Source organism: Magnolia sinica, chromosome 5 (genome assembly GCF_029962835.1).
Source record: "Magnolia sinica isolate HGM2019 chromosome 5, MsV1, whole genome shotgun sequence".
NCBI classification, from domain to species: Eukaryota; Viridiplantae; Streptophyta; class Magnoliopsida; order Magnoliales; family Magnoliaceae; genus Magnolia; species Magnolia sinica.
The window spans coordinates 43,846,698-43,866,621 of NC_080577.1; the positions used below are offsets into that span (position 1 = coordinate 43,846,698).

At 37.2% G+C, this 19,924-nt stretch overlaps 2 protein-coding genes across 2 annotated transcripts; both read right to left on the reverse strand.

Annotated features, from left to right (window-relative positions):
• Positions 1–12,106: 12,106 nt before the first annotated feature.
• On the reverse strand, positions 12,107–13,151 carry LOC131247026 (uncharacterized). Its single transcript, XM_058247471.1, has 3 exons — positions 12,763–13,151; positions 12,498–12,590; positions 12,107–12,397 (listed from the first exon to the last, which is right to left on the reverse strand). Exons 1-3 carry the CDS (start codon positions 13,000–13,002, stop codon positions 12,107–12,109), a joined length of 624 nt encoding a protein of 207 aa, XP_058103454.1. The 5' UTR covers positions 13,003–13,151.
• A 384-nt stretch (positions 13,152–13,535) lies between these two features.
• On the reverse strand, positions 13,536–14,814 carry LOC131247027 (uncharacterized). Its single transcript, XM_058247472.1, has 3 exons — positions 14,415–14,814; positions 13,985–14,313; positions 13,536–13,846 (listed from the first exon to the last, which is right to left on the reverse strand). The coding sequence occupies exons 1-3, from the start codon at positions 14,702–14,704 to the stop codon at positions 13,536–13,538; spliced, it is 930 nt and encodes a 309-aa protein (XP_058103455.1). The 5' UTR covers positions 14,705–14,814.
• Between the last annotated feature and the right edge of the window lie 5,110 nt (positions 14,815–19,924).

Consider the following 19,924-nt stretch of genomic DNA (forward strand, 5'->3'; position numbering starts at 1 on the left):
TGGGGGTGTCGTCCATCTATTTTCCCAGCTCATTTGAGAGCATAGGATTAAAATAATAATAATAATAATGATAATAAAGCAGATCCATATCTCAGGCGGGTTGCACCATAGGAAATGTTAGTGATTCGATGCCTGCCATTAGAAACTACCTAGGGCTAATATTTATTTGCAATATGAACTTGTTGATAAGGTCACACGGAACTGTATTATCCGAATACTTAACTGGGCTACACGATTGAAAACAAGAAGTTTTTGTGGCCCACAAGAAGTTTTAAGTGTTCAATCACCACTATTTTCATGTATATTTTTTGTATTTTGGTCCACTCAAGACTTGGATCTACTTCATTTATGGGACCATGCCATAAAACGATAGAACCAGACAAGGTGGCTATACAGTGATGGCCACACCTAATCCACTCCCCTCTCTCCTTCAATTTTTGTTCAATACCCTGACATGATCCAGAAAAACAAATGGATGGGGTGGATTTCTCACAAACACCATGGTTAGCCCCACCTAGCCTCTGACCTCCAGATGTTGACAGGACCGAACATGAATGAAGGGTAGTTTTATCTTTTCATTAAATAACCAAAACCGCATATCATGTCAAGCGTTCGGATGTCCAACGCCCGAAATTCGTAGGGTGTATTAGGCGCTTGAATTTAACTGAATTTTTTTTTTTTTTTTTATTGTATTATTATTATTTTTTTTGTTTATTTGTTAGCTTGTTAGTATACCCCACTGTCAGTTCACACTTCACTGTTAGCCACCCCTACCAGGAATTAATACTAAGACCTTTGTGTTGAAACTAGGTATCTTTCACTCAGTGTACCGCTTTGAGCTATGGATCAGGGTGAAAATTGCTTTAGTGCAATGATTATCCACTTTCAGGGATTGTCTTAAAACTCCTGACTTCAGAGGACATTATATTCGATTGTATATCATGTTTGGATTAAGCCATGGATGCAATCAAAACCCACCATCTCATGAAGTACATTGCTGGGAGAAATCACGTGCAACTGACTTTTCTATTGTTGTGATGACATTAACAACTGTTGTGGACCCGCCGTGATGTGTCTTATTTATGCACCATTTATTCATTTTGTGAGGTCATTTTATTGCATGGGGCCCAAATATGAGATAGATTCAAAGCTTACATGGACCACACCATAGTGGGGACAATGACACATGCCGTTGAAACTTTCCTAGGGTCCACCGTGATGTTTATTTTCCATCCAACCTGTTCACAAGGTCATGCAGCCTAGATAAAGGGAAAATACAAATAATAGCTTGATCCAAAACTTCCATATATGTTAAGAATTTTTCAATGGTTGGCCTTCAATCCTCATTAGTTTCTATAATGTCGTCCACTTGAGCTTTAGATTTACTTAATTTTTGTAATTGTGCCTTCAAATGATCTTGAAAAATGAACGGATGGTATGGATATAGCACAGCCTTTTGCTGAATTTCACATTGATGGGGAACATGCTAGTTTATAAAAATCACAAAAATATGTGGGAGACTACACAGCATTCCATCCCACATAATCCCAACCTCCCCGAATTTCGGATAGAAGTTACACATACCAAATGCAATTTTATCCCACGCGGTAAATGTCCCTACGAGGAAATTGGATTGCCTCCTAAGTAAACTTTGTTGGGCCCATTGAGAATTTATGTGGTTTATCCACGCTCTTCATATGTTTTTCTAGCTTATTTAAGGAGTTGAAACTAAAATTAAAGCATATATAAATCTCAAGTGAACCATACCACTGAAAACAATAAGAATAATGATTTCCACCTATGAAACCTTTCTAGGCGCCACGATAATGTTTATTTGTCATCCAACCTGTTCATAAGAATTTTTTTATTTTTATTTTTAAAAACAACATGAATGAAGGGAAAACACAAATATAAGATTGATCCAAAACTTCAGTGGCCCTCAAGAATTTTTGAATGGTAGACGTTCAATTCACACTGTTTCCGGTGGTGTAATCCATTTGATCTTTGGATATGATTCATTTATGGGATCAAGCCCTAAAATTATCTGCTAAATTGGATGGAAGGAGTGGATACGATATGAAAGCATGCGTTTTAAGAAAAATAACTTAAACGACAGGCGTTTGCACAAACCAAAAGAAAAAAAATAATATATATATATATATATACACACCTTAGAATTATACCAAACCTATGCTTCGTTACCGGAGGGGTTGCTACGGAGACCGACAACCTTGAAAACACCCGCGAAAATTTTAGCACTTATGCAGAGCGCACGTGTTAATCATGAAAGCTTTGAAACCAGTTTATTCACTCCCCTCGTTTTTCTTGCACACGTGCATCACGTGGCTGTTCGTCACCTCTATAACGTTTCAAAGCCTAAAAATCTGGATTTGATTTTCCATACTGCATGGGAGCACATGCACTTTACGGTCCTACGACCAAGACCTGATAAGTACACATGTGAATATGATCTGGATCGTTGATTAGGTGGGCCCGCTCACTGAAGATCATAGCTCAGAAATCGCACTATTGGAAATTTTCTACTGGTGGCCTATACACAGAGCACTGGAAGGCTGATGGTTCGCAGTAATCCTATCGTTAGATCATTCGTGGGAAGGGCTCGTCGGATGAACAGTCTGGATCTTATCCAAGTTCGCCGCATGTGCTGTTTGGGTGTTTTGCTGGTCGTTTTGTGCCGTGGCAAATTTATGTGGCACCACTACGATGTATGTGTTATATCCACACCGTCCATCCATTTTGTGAGATAATTTTAAGGAATCAACCCAAAAATGATGCAGGTTCAAACCTCAGGATGTGTGACCTTATGAACAGATTGGATGGCATATAAACATATTAGTAACCTTAGGAAAGTTTTGATGTTGGGCGTCAGTCCATATAGCTTTTCAGGGTTGAAAGTTGGCGGGTTCAACCCGTCTGTCCCGTGACCAACTTGACATTTGGTTAGGCTTGGGTAGGATGTATAGAGTCCGGTCTCAGGTTTGGGCTATACAATCACCAACCCGATAAAACTTGGGTCAGGCTCAGGTTGAAGTCTTGGGTTGCCTGAACCAACGCAAACCTGTTCAATATATAAGTTACTCATAAATTATAATTGAGTGTGGATTGTCTATGTTGAAAGCATAGGAAAATTCAGTGCCATCGGGTTTCATTGGTCCACATCATTTCTGATGACTCAAGCCAACAAGATACGCTGGATTTCTCTTGTTGAGATATGGAGCCACATCTGGATAGTGCTACTCGACCAGTCGAGTGGGCTGCTCGGGGGCTCGTTCGACTCAAAGTCCAGCAAGCAAAAGTTATTTTTGGTTCGAGATGCTCGACCAGTCGAGGCCCATGCTCGACTGGTCGAGTAGCCTGCTCGACCGGTCGAGGACCTCTCTCAACTAGTCGAGGTTATGCAGATTTTGTGTGAATTTGGTGCGGACTGCGTAAATTTAAGGCAGTTTCGTAAGAGTGCAGAAGGAAAGTTGCATAAACTATAAATAGAGGTCCCTGGGGCTATTCTAAAGTATTTTAAGGTATATGTAAAGGTTTTTTTCTATACATCCAATGGGAAAAGGTTAGTATATTGTTTGTAATTTCGTTTTCTTCATAGTGGAAGTTCGCACCCGTGGTTTTTTACCTTTGTTGGGGTTTTTCCACATATATTCTATCTTGTGGTTTGTTTGGTGTGCTTTGATTGTATATATAAATTATATTTCTTCTTGTTTATCGTTTATGGGTGAGACCAGAGACTGGATCTCAGTTCACTGCATTGTCGGCGTGCTATGCAACATCTCTCCCCCAAATAGATTGCGTGCTACACAACACGACTTCTAAAGGAGTAGTTGTCCTATATTTTAGCTTGTTTGTTTAGAAAAAAATGAAGTTTTTTATGATAAATAACTACATATATAATTAATAAAATCATAGATACAAAAACTAATATGTGTATTGAAATATAATAGACTAATGTAATGATGAAAATATTAGCATATATCCACCTGACTAACCCAACCGAGCCCGCTTGGGTTGGGCTTGGGTTGAGAATTCCCAACCCAAGGTTGGATTGGGTTGGGTTAGGGTTGAGGTATGGTAACCTTAGGTTGGGCTAGGGTTGAGCACCAACTCGCCCGACTATCAGCCCTATTACTTTTCATGGTGTCCATTTGAGGTTTGGATCTACCTCATTTTTTTTAATCATGCCCTATAATAATGTGGCAAAATACATAGAGGGTGTGGATATAACACATATATCATGGTGAGCCCACAGAACTTTGCCGCACCACGCAATTGGCTTCAGTGTTGAGCCCATGTGCGCTTTAATGGGAACGGATTAGGTGGGTCCTGACCCACGATGGTGTGGCCCTTACTACGGGGCCCACGTATGTTTTCGATATGTATGTCATCCATCTGTTTTGAAAAATTATTTTTGGGTAAGATACCAAAAAATGAATCAGATTCAACTGTCAAGTGGATCATACAGAAGGAATCAATGGAATTGACCATTAAAAATTTGTTGTAGTCCACAAAAGTTTTAGATAAAGCTGATATTTGTTCTTTCACTTCATCCAGTTTGTTTGTTTGTTTTTTGATAAAATTTAAAAAAAATAAAAAAATAAAAAAATCTTAGAAATGGGTTGGATGAAAAATAAACATAATAAAATATTACGACGTGCCTTAGGAAAATTTTAGTGGTTTCTTATAGAATGGTTCACCTGGGATCTGAATTCTTCTTCCTTCGTAGACTCATACCCTAAAATGATAAGGGAAAATGGGTGCACAACCTAGATATAGAATACACACATTGAGGTGGGCCCCACTATAAGGGCAGCACCATCTTAGGTGAGGCCGGCGGCTACACCTAATCCACTAACCCCTCAACTATTAATTAAAATACCCATAAATTATGTAATATAGGTGTTGGCATCATAATTTCAAAGCCATATCTTTTTAAGCCATGGGTCGTTTTTTGCTTTTTCGGACAAAAATGCCTCTGGGCTGGCCATTCCTTCGTATAATGATAACTTTTCACGCAAGTTGAGAGGGCCTTTTGACAATGGGGTGTGGGCTTCATTAAATTAACAATTGGAGCCACCACTCGGGCGATTTGATCCATTCACTTTAATCAGACAGTCACAAACCCACAGTAAAGTCATTTAAAAAATAGAAACTATCTGTGGCCCACAACTACATTAACGTTGTAAGTTAATTCTGAATTGTTTCCTTCGATGTAGTTTATTCGTGATAAGTTTTGCCTTCAAACTTAGGTAGATGGAATGAAATTAAAATTCCTTTAATGTGGACAGTTTAAATCTACTACAAGATGATCTGATGGGTCTCATACAAGATGTAGGATAGGTTCAATAGATGGGTCTCTTACACGAGAAACCCATTTAGCCTTTTCTTTTTCTTTCTTCCTCTTTTTTTTTCCACAGGAGAGGATCATTTTGGCCATTAAAACTGTAACGCCCTGAAATTCGGGGGTCGAGCATAACTCAGCTCCCGAGTTCCAAAACATCACTTATGCAACATATTTAATGATGGATGTATGTTGTCTGTATTAGTGCATAAAACATGGAATAGATTAAGCTAAATAGCAAATATAATTCAGGGATAAGTGAAGAAAGCAAGCGGAAGACTTATAGAAATATATGTGTACAAGTGCAAATCCTTGAAGTACATATATATACCAGGTCGTTCTGACAAGTGTTACAATCAAAATTACAAGTATTAGATTACATCATTTAGATTACACCATGGATCTAGGTCAAGCTAAGTTTTCGTACCAACCGGATCTTCAGATCAGCCGTGGCGGACCACACTCAATTCAACGGTCACTAAATCTCGATCAGGTCCACAAGCACAAGGACATGCCTGGGCCACCTTCCCTGATCAGAGGATGAAATTGGGTCAGAATACAACGATCAGATTGCTTAAAATCGTCGCGCAAGCGACACGACTCAGATTTCACAAAATCTTATTAAATTTCCAACCGTTCTCAGACTCTTCACTCCGAACTCAATCAAATCGACCCAGAACACCATCTGGACTTGATTTTCGAGGTGATGGTCAAGCCCAACATGGTGACCGCAACAGCCTAAGATCATCGCTACTGGACTTTCGACGCGCGGTCCAGGTCCGATCCAGAACTTCCAAAAATTTCCAAAAGCAACTGGCTATAGCGATGGATCCCAGATTTCAGAGTAACATAGCGCTAACTAATCTGCAAGTTTTGAGTCATGCAGATACAATTTAAAGTGATTGATGCAGATTTCACAAGCAATCGAGTATAGCGCTAATTACCCCAAAAGCTACTAAGGAAAGATTAGCACAAAATTTTCAGGGTCATTACAAAAACTAATGCCACCTCCGTGGCACCCACTCTGACGAGCTTCCGGTGTATATCCAACGTCATTCCCTCCATTCTAGTGAGCTTGGTAGTATTTGTTTGAATATTTCCGGCCACACTTTCGACGTAAAAGCTATGACGGTTAAATTTAGGTTTTGGTTAGGATGATAATGACTTTTGTGTTTTTTTTTATTACTATTTTAATGAGTATCAATGGTGGGAGTTTGTGAAATGAGGAGGGTATGATGGTTTCTTTTATAAATACTTTTTTTGTTAGGTTCGAATGGTAGAAATTTGTGAAATAGATGAATTTTGTAATGGATGAATGTCAAAATGAAATAATGTTATAATAGATGAATGTTTAGATGGAAGAATATTATAATAGATGAATGTTATATGGTGGATTGTCGATATTCGTAGTGGATAGTTGAAAATCATTGTGGATTGTCAATATTCAATAAGGATTGCCGATATTAAATATGAATCACCGATATTTAATGTGGATTGTCGATATTCAATGAGGATCACCAATATTAACTATAGATCGTCGATATTCACTATAGATTGCCGATATTCAGTGAGGATTGACAATATCAATTATGGATCACAAATATTCAATGAGGACCGCCGATATTAATTGTGGATCGCCGATATTCATTGTAGATTATCGATACTCACTATGGATCACCGATACATATCATGAATCGCCGATCTCACAAAAATGGTCATAACTTCCTCGTTATATGTCTGATTTGGGTGATCTTGTACTCGTTGGAAAGATAATTTGATGAACTTAGAACTTTCAAATTGTTATAGAATCTTCTCATTTGGACACTATTCGATTACCTAAAAGTGAGCCCAAAGTTCATTAAAGATTACAGATCATTGATTCACACTATGAATCGTCGATTCGACGAAAATGGTCATGACTCCCTCATCTCTTTCACAAACTCCCACCATTGATGTCTATAAAAAAAAATACACAAAAGTCACTATTATCTTAACTTAAACCTACCTTTGGACGTTATAACTTTTACGTCAAAGTGTAGTTAGAAATATTTTAAAAAAAAAAAAATACTCAAAAGCTTGTCAGAATGGAGGGAATAACATCAGATGCTCATCGAAGTGGGTGCCACGGAGGTGGCAACAGTCCTAATGTCCAAAATGGTCGATTTCTGTGAGAAAATAAAGAAAAAAAGAGAAAAAAGATTAAATGGCCTTCATGTGCAATGGACTTACCTATTGAACCCCATCCCATATTTTCTGTGAGGCCCACTAGATTGTCTTGTAGCATATCAAAGCCATCCATATGAAATGGGTTTTAATTTCATGCCATCTGCCCAAGTTTGAGGGTAAAACTTATCATAGATGGATCACACTGAAAAAAACAGTTTGGAATTAACTTACAATGTAATGCAGTTGTATGCTACATACAACTTCATTTTTTTTTTAAATATAAATGGTCCTACTATGGATTCACAATTTTTCGATTGAAGTGAAAGGATTAGATTGGCCGATAAGTGGCCCTAATCATTGATTTAGTGAGGCCTATATCTCATTCTTAAGAGACCATCTCAACTTGCACAAAAAGTTAACACTGTAAGAGAAAATGACTAACAGAGGAGCATCTTTATTCTAACAAAAAAAATAATAATAATGACTAGGGAGTTAGAAAAGGATATAGATTCAAATTTTAGGACACATATTAGCTACTAATTGGTTGAGTAGCGAGACTCGCTACGCAAGTGACGTCATCAAGCTCTGTGGGCACTACTATAATGTATGTTATGTATCCAAACTGTCCATCCATTTAGATAGATCATTTTAGGGCACGAGCAATGAGTGAGATAGATCCAAAGCTCGAGTGGACCCCACCACATAAAATAATGGGGGATTAAATGTAACGATCCGAGTTTTCGAAACCCAAGTATATGACTCGTTCTCCAAAAACCCGAGTGTTAACCTTTAAAGATAGTCAAATTCAAATATATTTTTTACCTTTTCAAAGTAAGCAATTTAGCGAATGATAGACAAATCAAATATAAAGAAAAATTTGTATTACATTCAGAATATACAAGCGGCTGCCCATAATGACTTATACAAACCAATGTCTCTGTAATAACAAATACAAGAATTATATAATTTACACAAGAGAAATAATAAATGCACATAATCTTGAGCCACAAGATCGGCAGCTTCTCCACTACGCCAAAATCACCAATTTGCGACGGACCAAATCCGTCGTAAAACCAAATAAACGACGGATTTCGACCGTCGCTGGGTCCGTCGCTGTTTACTGGGTCGTTTTTTTTTTTCGACGGATAAAATCCGTCGTTTAATCTGCGACGGATAACGTCCGTCGTATCATAGCGACGGATAAGATCCGTCGTAAAAAATAAAAAATCCGTCGGTAAAATTCAAAAAATCAGTCGTTACTAAATATATTAGCGACGGATAAGATCCGTCACTAATATGAGTAAGCGACGGACCTCAAATCCGTCGTTGATTTTCAACGGTCAGAAATTAGCGACGAATAAGATCCGTCGCTAATATAAATAAGCGACGGACATCAAATCCGTCGTTCAACGGTCGGAAATTAGCGACGGATAAGGTCCGTCGCTAATATGAGTAAGCGACGGACATCAAATCCGTCGTTGATTGTTAATGTTCACAAATTAGCGACGGATTTGGTCCGTCGCTAAAATATCTGTAAATAAAACAAAATATTGATAAATTATTATTATTATTTTTTTAATCTTGCACCTGATAGTCATTCAAAAAATAATTCACAGTACTGTTTGATAAGAATCTAATTCACAAAATTGGTAACAACTCAATTCAATAAAAGAGGAAATGACCCAAGTGGTCCACTCCAACAAAAATTGACTTACCCTACAAACTAAACATTTTCCCCTCTTAAACTAGGACCCGTACAAAAGAAATTACCCGGAACTTCAACTGTTGGCTATGCCTTGCCTTGAATTGGCTACTTAGTATCTGCTCTTGTTCAACCTTCTTTTGAGCCCTTCCTACATATATTACAAACAACCAGATTCAATCCAAGAAAAGAATAGTTTAGTCAACCCTTCATATATTACAAATAACCAGCTCAAATCCATGAAATGTGAAGAGTTTAATCAACTGAAACCAATTAACAAAATAAAAGATTAGAATTCATCCTAGCCATTAGAGGTTCAGGTAAGAGCATTTCTTAACTTCATAGCATTCACTGGGAGAGCACAATACAATTTGAAAGGATCTTTAGATGTTGGAATCAATACACAACAGTGCAAGGCAATCTGCATTTAATGCACTAGTCTAACGACATGACCAAAGGAAAGTGTAGGAATTGGGAAATTCCTATTTCTCAACAATTCGAACTCTTTTATGAGCAGGGATAATGCATCAAGTTCAGCTAAGTTGGACTGTAGGTTATTGTCCAACCAGTGGACAACTTCTAACCTGTCGTGCATGCAACATCCAACTTGTCCAAAACGTGGGCCTACCATGAGGAGCACCTTGTGCAAAAATTAGCACAATCCATGCATCAGATGAACCCTATATGTATAGATGCCCTGACCCATAATTCAGGCTGGTCCCACATGCATGTTGACTGTTTGAGACCACATGAAGAAACTTGATTTGTATATGAAAATATTATGTGTTTGGTCAAGCACATAGTCTATTTGAAAGGGAAAAAAGAGAGGAGAAAATGTACCCATTTAAATAGATATCCATGGTTTAGATTCCATGTATATGAGAGATTCATGCCAAAGATCCTAGCAACCAATGAATAAATAGAGAGGCAAACAATTCCAGAGCTAAGGAAGAGCTCTAGGTGTAATGGAAAAGAAGAAAAGATAAATAGATCCCCAAACATGCATTGCAACTAAAACAAATACTGTTAGTAGTAAAATGCAAGAATTTGGAGATCAAACTAAAGAAAAGAATCCAATGCATGTGTAGTTCATTACCAATGTCCTTGTAAAATCTCACCTGAATCAGTTGATTTCAATGACTGTCAAGTTGGGGGAAAAAAAAAATCATGATTGTCAATTGCATTAACATCTTCAGTTTTGCAATAACCATCACCATTGGAGTCAGCCATGTATGCTGTAAAAGATACAAAACTTGAAAATGTCCACAAAAGTGCTTAATGCAAGTGCAAGGGATGATATTAGACTAAAAGAATCCCAGATAACTTTGGAATGAAAAAATAAGGAAAAAAATAGCAAATTCAATCACATAAACCGAACACTTGCAACCGTCCATCACACAAATCGCATTAAAAGAAGAAAAAATAAACATTAAACTATCTATTCATTTCCTACCAAAACATGCCAGGTTGGTATTTGTTAAATCTGAATTCCAAAGTATGAATCTGAAGTTGGAAAACTAGTGGTGAAAGGATGTTTGGTTTATCCAAAAGGTATCCAGTTTGAAGCTGAAAGGCATAAAAAGTACATCTTCCAAGTTCTTTTACTCGGTCTTCCACTCAAAACAAAATGTTTACTATTGATCCTAGTATTATCTACTACATACTAGTAACATACAACCAATATTGGGGCACCATACCATAAGCTACAAAATTTCATGTCCCCCTAAACAAGGCATCCTCCATTGATAACATATATATATATATATATATATATATATATATATATATATATATATATATATATATATATATATATATATATATATAAAATAAGTTTTTTTTTTTCATTTACATTCACAAATACATTCATCATCCATCAAACTATTAACAACATTTACAAAAAATAAAATATATCCAACCAACTCTTAATAATAATTTGCAACTTAACCTGTTAGGAACCGTTATGCACCATAATGTCTTACGGCAGAGCGGGTTCTTAGGAGTTACAAGTTGACCCTAACGACAGCATATAAATGAAGCGATAAAGATATAAATGATTTGAGATTAATTAAAGGTTTCGAGAACTTACATCCACCTCGCTCTTATTGCCAAGTAGTCCTGACGAAAATGCATCCACACTACGAGAAGGGAAAAAAATAAATAAATTTGTGGCTGCACCGATACGGTCTAGTATGAACGGCTGCCTACGTACCCAATGTTTGGAAGATTGGGATCAAGCCACTACGTAGTTCTTAATATTTAAATCAGAACATTTTACGCATAAGCAAAGAAAAAATTAAAATAAATCATAATAGAAATATGTGTACCTTCTGTCATGCATAAGAAGATGAAAAGCTGAAACAAATCACTAGATTAGTCAAGCAAAACTACTAAATAATTCAAGATAAAGATTTAGTCAAATAATATCCAAAATAACCTCAAACACAATCCATATGTCCTGACCAAATTACAAAAATATGTTCTTGACTTAGGAAAAGTTTTAAGTAAACTCCTTTAATATCTATGTTTTCGTCAGCACTCTAGGCCAAACGAGAACGTCACCCACGTCGCAATCGGCTAACGTCTTCTCAATGTCACCAAACACATTCGCACTGGGAACTTCAACAACATCCAATATAACTTTGATGCAATCTGGAGGGATGCCTGCATTATCTCTAATTAGACGCCCACGTGCAACAACTCGACTACAAATATCTGTCAAATGACAGATTTGTTCCACCCGTAGAAGTGGAGGTGGAGGTGGAGCTGACTCATCACGATGACTTGAGGTATCGCCAGATCGAAAAAATGCCTACAAGAAATAATTTTTATTATTTTCATAGATAAAATAGTAACTGTACATTATTCTTTTATTGTTAAAATACCTGAGAACCAGCAGTGCCTGGAGAGCATTGCATTGGTTGAACTGGAGTATTTATTTGATTCTGAACTTCAAGCAAACGTTCTCCAATGGTCAATATCATGTCCTTGCACTCGTTGATCTTGTTTTCCATTTGCTCTTTTAATACAATTATCGATGCTTTAACCTCAGCAATTTCACCCTTTCCTTCTCTAATTTCATTAATGTAAGGGGTTGAAGCAATAATGGTAGTTTTTGCAATATGACCCAACCCCCTTACACGTCCTCTTTTATCAAGACCACAAACCTAAATGATAATCAACCATTATTAGTAATGCATGTATATTAGTAACAAAAAAATGTTCAGAAAGCTAAGTATGTCAAAGTGAAGAGAATGAATGAAAAACCTGTGCAACCGGGTCATGATTTAAATCATTATGTATACAAGCCGGGTCATTGGCAACTATGTCTTTTATTTTTTCCGTTGTGATGCTCAGCTCCTGTGAAGGGAGAGACCCATCGGATCTAGTATGAGTTGCCAGAAACAATTCAGTTCTTGTGATTTGAGTATCTGGATTTTTTTGTTGCTGTAATTTACAATGAGAAATCATGTTAATTATTGTGTATTCTTAAATTGGATTAAAAGAAATTAAAGTTATATTAAAAACTTACAATCAACTCTGCCGTCCTAGCAGATCCCCGTCGCCCAGTCGTGTGAGGGAACTTCATTTCGCTTCTGGATTCCTTTCCCTTTCCACGACGAGACTTTGCCTCTTTTGTAGATTCGTAATCAACGAATTTGACCCAATCTTCTAGCTTTACGCCATTAGGGCAATTTTTTTTCCTGTCTCCATCATTATCATACATATCCAGGACAGTTCCTCGTAATCGGTTCTTCCAGTCTTTCCACATATCATTAGCACGCTTAATTATGGCAGTTTTACACCTGTCACTGTCGTCAACATCATATTTGGCCTACATATTTCATTAAATAGGGCAATTAGTCAACAACAATTATATTATAAACATTAGAAAGTAAAACTCATGTATTTAAATGCTTACCAAAATAGTTGACCAAACATTATCCTTGATAGAATCTGGCACAAGCCGCCAGTCTTTGTATGCAATTGGACAATGAGTCCTGACCACATTTCCTAGAAATGAGGTGAATTGATTTTTGTTATCTCCAGTAATCTCTCCAACTGGACTAATTGAAACTTTTATCTTTGTGGTGCTTCCTGGGGCAGAACTAGAAGGCCTTACATACGACATAATTCCTAAAAAAAAAATTAAGATTATTAGTCATTTAATATGTTGCTATACATAATAAAGAGATGACACTATACACGTGCATAAGTTTTTACTGAATTTAGAAAAAATGAAAAGAAAAATAATCTAATATAGTAAAAGTAGTTAAATTTATTTCAACCTGATATGAAACTTGATCAGTTTCTTTTTCGCTTCTGAATACGTGGGTTACTTGATACAATTTCTACATATGACCCTTCTTGTATATCTTCACTAGTTGGGTCATACAGATCATCTATTAAGGAAGGGCTCGAGGAACCTGCAGTCAACCCGGCCTCAAACACTAGCGGATCCTCAAATGCATATGCATCTTTTGTTAGTCGCTTCGGAACATCTAATACAACATGCCAGTCATCTCTTGTCGGATCCTTGCAATAGAAGACTTGAGCCGCCTGAGATGCATGTATAAATGGCTCATCCTCTTCCTTGATATTCCTTCTAAACCTTCCTAGGTTAAGAAATATCAGATTTGTTTCAGGATCTACATAACATCCATTTGAAGTATCTTCGATATGCACCCAATCACAGTAGAACAATGTTATCTTAAAGGTGAAGTAGTTTAATTCAAGAATTTGTCTAATGATACCATAATAGGTGGCTTCCTGTTCTACCAAGTTCTTATCCCTGGCACTCGCCCTGAACATAGTTAAGGCTTTCATAGAGACTCCGCTGTTTTGTGTTGTCAAGTTTTTTTCAGAGTCTGATGTGCAAAAAACATATCCATTTACTGAGTATGTACTGTATGATGTGGCATCGTAGCTAGGACCAGTAGCGATTCTCTTAAATTGTGACATTTCTTCATTCTCTAATTGTTCCCTTAACCAAGCATTGTAGTCTACTTCTTTTTGTACCGACGGATTGCCCCTCCTGTTTTGTCCCTTACGTGTTTGGCCATGAATGTATTCATTGTACTTCCTACAATTCACATATAATATAATGTATGAATTAAACTTTTTACTTTATATGGTACAATTTAAAAACATTAAGGATAGAAACATAGACTTTTGTTAACTTACCCCAGCCATTGAGCATTTTCAGCGTGATGTTGTAATACCCATCTGCGTGCTTGTTGATATTGCACATTAGTAAGAAGATAACTTTTTCCTTTTTTATCGATTTGGAAATTATCGGCATTATCATCACCCTCATCATAGAATATCTTTTTCACTCTCTTATGGCTTCCTAACATCTTATCAGGCATGTAGTCCATGCAGTACATCATGGACTCTTCCAGTATGTAGCGTTCAGCAATACAACCCTCTGGATAAGTTTGATTCGTCACATACTTTTTGTATGTTCTCATCATCCTATACACATTAAAATCAGATATGGATATAAATTTTAAAAAAAAATGGAAAAAGAAAGTTGATAAATTCTGATAATTAATGTTACCTCTCAAAAGGATACATCCACCGATATCTGACAGGTCCACAAAGTTGTGCTTCCTCTGCTAAGTGCACCACTAGGTGTGTCATAGGAACAAAAAAAGATGGGGGGAAATATTTTTCGAATACACATAATGTTTCCACTATTTTATTTTTCATATTTTGAAGCTCTTCACGATTAATAACTTTTGAACATATGACGTTGAAGAATCTTGACATTTCACAAATGGCAGTGCGCAATGTCTTCTTCTTTCCTAAAAATGAGTGCATCAACAAAACTGGTAGCAATTGCTGCATCACAATGTGATAATCATGTGACTTGAGGGCCTTTAGCTGACAATCCTCTAAATTGACACGATGTGTCCAGTTTGCACAATATCCTCTTGGGACTTTCAAATTGCTCAGTGTCAGACAAAACATGTTTCTTTCAGATGTGGACAACGTGAAAGGAGCTTTGGGTAAGAATAACCTGCCGTTTCTTTCTTCAGGCCACATAGACTTTCTTATCTTCATAGCCTGAAGATCCTGACGGGCTTGTAAACCATCCTTAGTCTTATCTTTTGTATCCATGATTGTTGCAATGAGGTTCTCGGTGACATTTTTCTCAACATGCATCACATCCAGATTGTGACGAATGGGCAAATGCTCCCAGTATGGCAAGTCAAAAAGGATTGATCTCTTTGTCCAAGCAGTAATGTTGTTCGGGTCATCCTTAGACTTTTTCTTAGTCTTTCCCACTTGCTTTCCGAAAACGGTTTCAATATTATTCATTTTACGTAGTACATCTGAACCTTTCATACGCTTCGGAGCCTTTCTTTTTTCTTCTTTCCCATTGAATCTGGTTCTATCAGTCCTAAAGTCATGACCTGATGGCAGGAATCTTCTATGTCCCATATATGCAAACTTCTTTCCATGTTCAAGCCAAACCGATTCTGTCTCCTCACTACAAATAGGGCATGCGTACTTTCCTCCTGTCCTACAACCAGAAAGATGTCCATATGCTGGAAAATCATGTATTGCCCATAGTAAAATTGCCCTCATTGTGAACATATTCTTACTGTGCGAGTCATATGTTACAGATCCTTTCCATAATTCAAGCAACTCTACAATCAACGGTTGCAAGTAAACGTCAATGTCATGTCCTGGACCTTTTTTTCCAGGGATCAAAAGTGTTAACATGGTAAACTCCTTCCGCATGCATAAATGAGGCGGGAGATTATACGTAACAATCATAACAGGCCAGCAACTATATGAATTGCTCATATTCCCAAAAGGATTGAATCCATCTGTTGCAAGTCCTAAACGAACGTTACGTGGCTCCGCAGCAAAATCAGCATACTTTTCATCGACAATCTTCCACATAGACGAATCCACTGGATGACGCATGTAAATATCATCTTGAGCCGACTTTGAATGCCATATCATATTCTCTGCAATCTCTGGTATAGTGTAAAGTCTTTTTAACCTCGGTGTTAATGGGAAGTACCTTAGCACCTTACAAGGTACATGTGGGGCGGTTGACCTTACAACACTATTAAATTTCCATCTGCTTGCTCCACATTTTGGACAACACTGCTTATCAACATGGTCCTTCCAGTACAAAATACAATCGTTAGGGCATGCATGTATTGTCTCATAGTTCATACCCAATGAACTGATCAGCCTCTTTGCATTATAAGTACTATCTGGCAAAGAGTTCTCGTTGGGCAAAATTTTCTTGAGCAAGTTTAATAACTCTGTAAAGCTATTGTCTGACCAACGAAACCTAGCCTTCATACTCAGCAACTCCACTATCACAGACAACTTTGTATGCTCTGGTTTACACGATGGATATAGGGGTTGTTTTGCATCCTCCATTAACTTCCTATACCGAGCCTCATCGCCTAATTCATCATGAGCTTCAATATCATCTCCATTATTAACCTCATCCATGCATGCATCTAACTCAATGGGTTGAAAACGACCGAAAGCATCATTTACCAAATCGACCATTTTGGGCAATACATCTTCATTACGATTATCGACAAATGTACTCGCACCTGTTTCAAGACGTTGTTCCCCATGGAGAAACCATGTCGTGTACGTTTGATCTATGCCATTAAAAACCAAGTGTTCGGAAATGGTTTCTAATGTCATCTTCCCACGTATATTACAGCACTTGGCACAAGGACAGCTGTGCCAGTCTTCCCCATTTGAATTTTGTTTCACGTACTTTAGAAATGTTACAACACCTTCCATGTATTCAACAGTTAACCTTCCTGCCCGCATCCAGTTCTTGCATGGTGTCATGGAAGCCATCTCTGGTAACGTATACATGATGTGTTTAAGTTAGATTACGAATGAGTATGTCTATTTAACTGACTAAATCAGTTGCCCATCCAAGACCAAATAGATTGTAACGCTTTCATTTTCAAATTTAAATGCCTACACCGAAATTCCGGCAGCATCTCCCCATATCTCTCCAGATATATTGATCTTGTATTTGATTCCCACGTCAGGTATCAACACAAAGTGATGATATTTGACAATGGAAATAAATGCAAGAAACATATCCAGAGAGAAAGAGAGATGATGCATAGAAAAGGCAAGTGCATTTGAATTACTAAAATGAAAGCATTACATTCTATCCGGCATTGAACTGTCCAAACAGGGACAATTTAAGGATTTTTATGCACCAAGGAGCACACTGTATCTATGCCTGGCCACATAAAAACCCTTAAATGGGTAACTGATTGTCTTAATCTATATACAATCACATCAAAATTTGTAATCTAAATGAACATAATTCAAAATACAACTCATTTATAAATGTAGAATCAAAGCAAAAGAACTGGTAACCTGAGTTGTTTTCCTGCAACCAGTCTCACCAGATACCAGCACCACCTGTTCTCCATACATAAACAGATAAACAAAACTCAGAGCATGACATTGAATAACATTGAATCCTCATTTCACCAGTAGTAACAAAAAGAAAATGCTCAATACAAGTGTAACATGTTTATCCTCCTTTTTTTTTATTAAGCATGGTGATGGGGATATTCTTTTCTAACAGATGGGTGTAATCTAGTTAGTCCCATACATGAAAATAGACATGACCAAAATCTAAAAATCCTAATCAATCTAACAAAATCCAAAACCCAAAATAAGATTCAAAACAAACCAAAATGGATGCCTGAACTGCAAAAACTACACAAGAAGCATCTACATGCATCTACCGACCAGTTACCACATGTAGTTTCTCCAACAATGCATGACATCGATAAACTTCTGCTTTTGATTTTTCTGTATAGCATAAATTAGAAAAGATTCAAGTGACTAAAATTTTCTATGGATGGTAACTGGCCAAGAAAAGCTAATCACATTATATATAGTAAAAATTAGAAAAGATTCAAGTGACTAAAATTTTCTTATGGATGGTAATTGTCTAAGAACAGTTTAGCCATTTAAAAGATTGTCTTGGATTTCGATTACCTTTACATGGATTTGCATGGCGTTTAAAAGCTGCCTCCCATTTACATTTTTACTAACAATAGCAAATTTCAATAATTGGAACCCAGGTGTTGTTAGTCTGGTAATGTTTGGGGAGGTAATTTGTTAATGCATCCTGACCAAACAATCTCTACATTGGTACATTTATCACATGGGTGTTCATTCCTTGCACCCAGACACAGTCTACTTGAAAGCCCCATGTACCTTTCGTCTCATCCACAGGAAATTGGACATACATAGTAATTGAAGGACCCACCATGCTGTTTTAAGTGAGAGTCCCATTTCTAACTGGACCTTATCTTGATGATTAGAAAAGATGCCCACGTGAAAATGCTCCCCACAATGCCAAACAACACATGGGCTTGCACCCTTTATGGCCTAACATGAGAGAGCTACACAAATGCATTCTCCATCTCTCTAATTTATTATATATAGGTAGCCATCTTCACTGCTTTCTAAATTTTCATCTCCTTTTTGGTTCTCAAAGTTTTTCTTCTAACCCAAGGAATCAACCATGATCAACCCCAAGAGCATAGTCGCGATCGCAAGGAAGTGGCAGAAGCTTGCTGCCATAAGGAGGAAGAGAATCTCTGCCTCAAGAGTTGATGTCACTACAGACTGGGAAGCAAAAAAATTGAAGCCGTCAGAAAAAATTGAAGGCTAAGAAGCCGTAAAAAAAAAATTGAAGGCTTATGATCTCTCTACTCTATCAGATTTACCCTGGTGAGCAACAATGTGACAGATATGGTTGGGATCTTGAAAAAATCACTTTTTCACCCCATTTACATAATAATAGCTAAAATTTTAAATAAGTATTTTTTTTTTTTTCTTTTGAAGTCCGAGTTCCCTTTACTTAAATAAGATTAGAATGTGTGGGTTCCATGCATTGTGTTACACCGCAAAGGTTTTAATTGTGTAAATAAATTCATTTTTATTTAAAATTTAAATCATTTATTAATTATAGTAAATATATTTTAATATTTTATTTTCAGTCAAATTTTCCAATATTATTAGAAGAAAAATGTCGAAATCTGAGAATGACGTTTGCCACTGTGGAGGTCGCCTTATGTGCATACGATCTGGACAGCTTTTGTCAACAACATAAACATTAGCATCATGTGTTGAATTTGGTAGCTGTCATAGAGAATTCTCTGTAACGTTTGTAAAGGACATGCTCACCTAACATGTACGCCATTGGTTAAGTGAATACTGTTTAGAATCCTTCCCTATTGTGGTATTTCAAAACAGATGCATGGGGTAGATTTGTCACAGACATCTCTGTGGACCCCACAGCCCTGCGTGGTCTTTCAAAATAGGCAATCTATCTGCCTCGACTCCGATTGAGTAATATAGGACATAGCAACATGTGCTGACGTGGCAGACTTCCATGGGCTCACCATGATGTGTTATATCCAAACCGTTCATTTTGCAAGATCATTTTAGGAGGAAAGTTCAAGTGGACCACACCAAAAAAAAGCAGTGGGGACAATGACGTCCACACCAAAACTTGGCACTCTCTCTGGATAGATCATCATCCAGAATTCACATTTGTCAAACAATTTTTAACGTCTTATCAAAAGGCATTTGCTTCTGGAATTCAGACCGTTGATCTGTTTCATTTGACGGTCCCATAAGAGCCAACTAATGAGCCA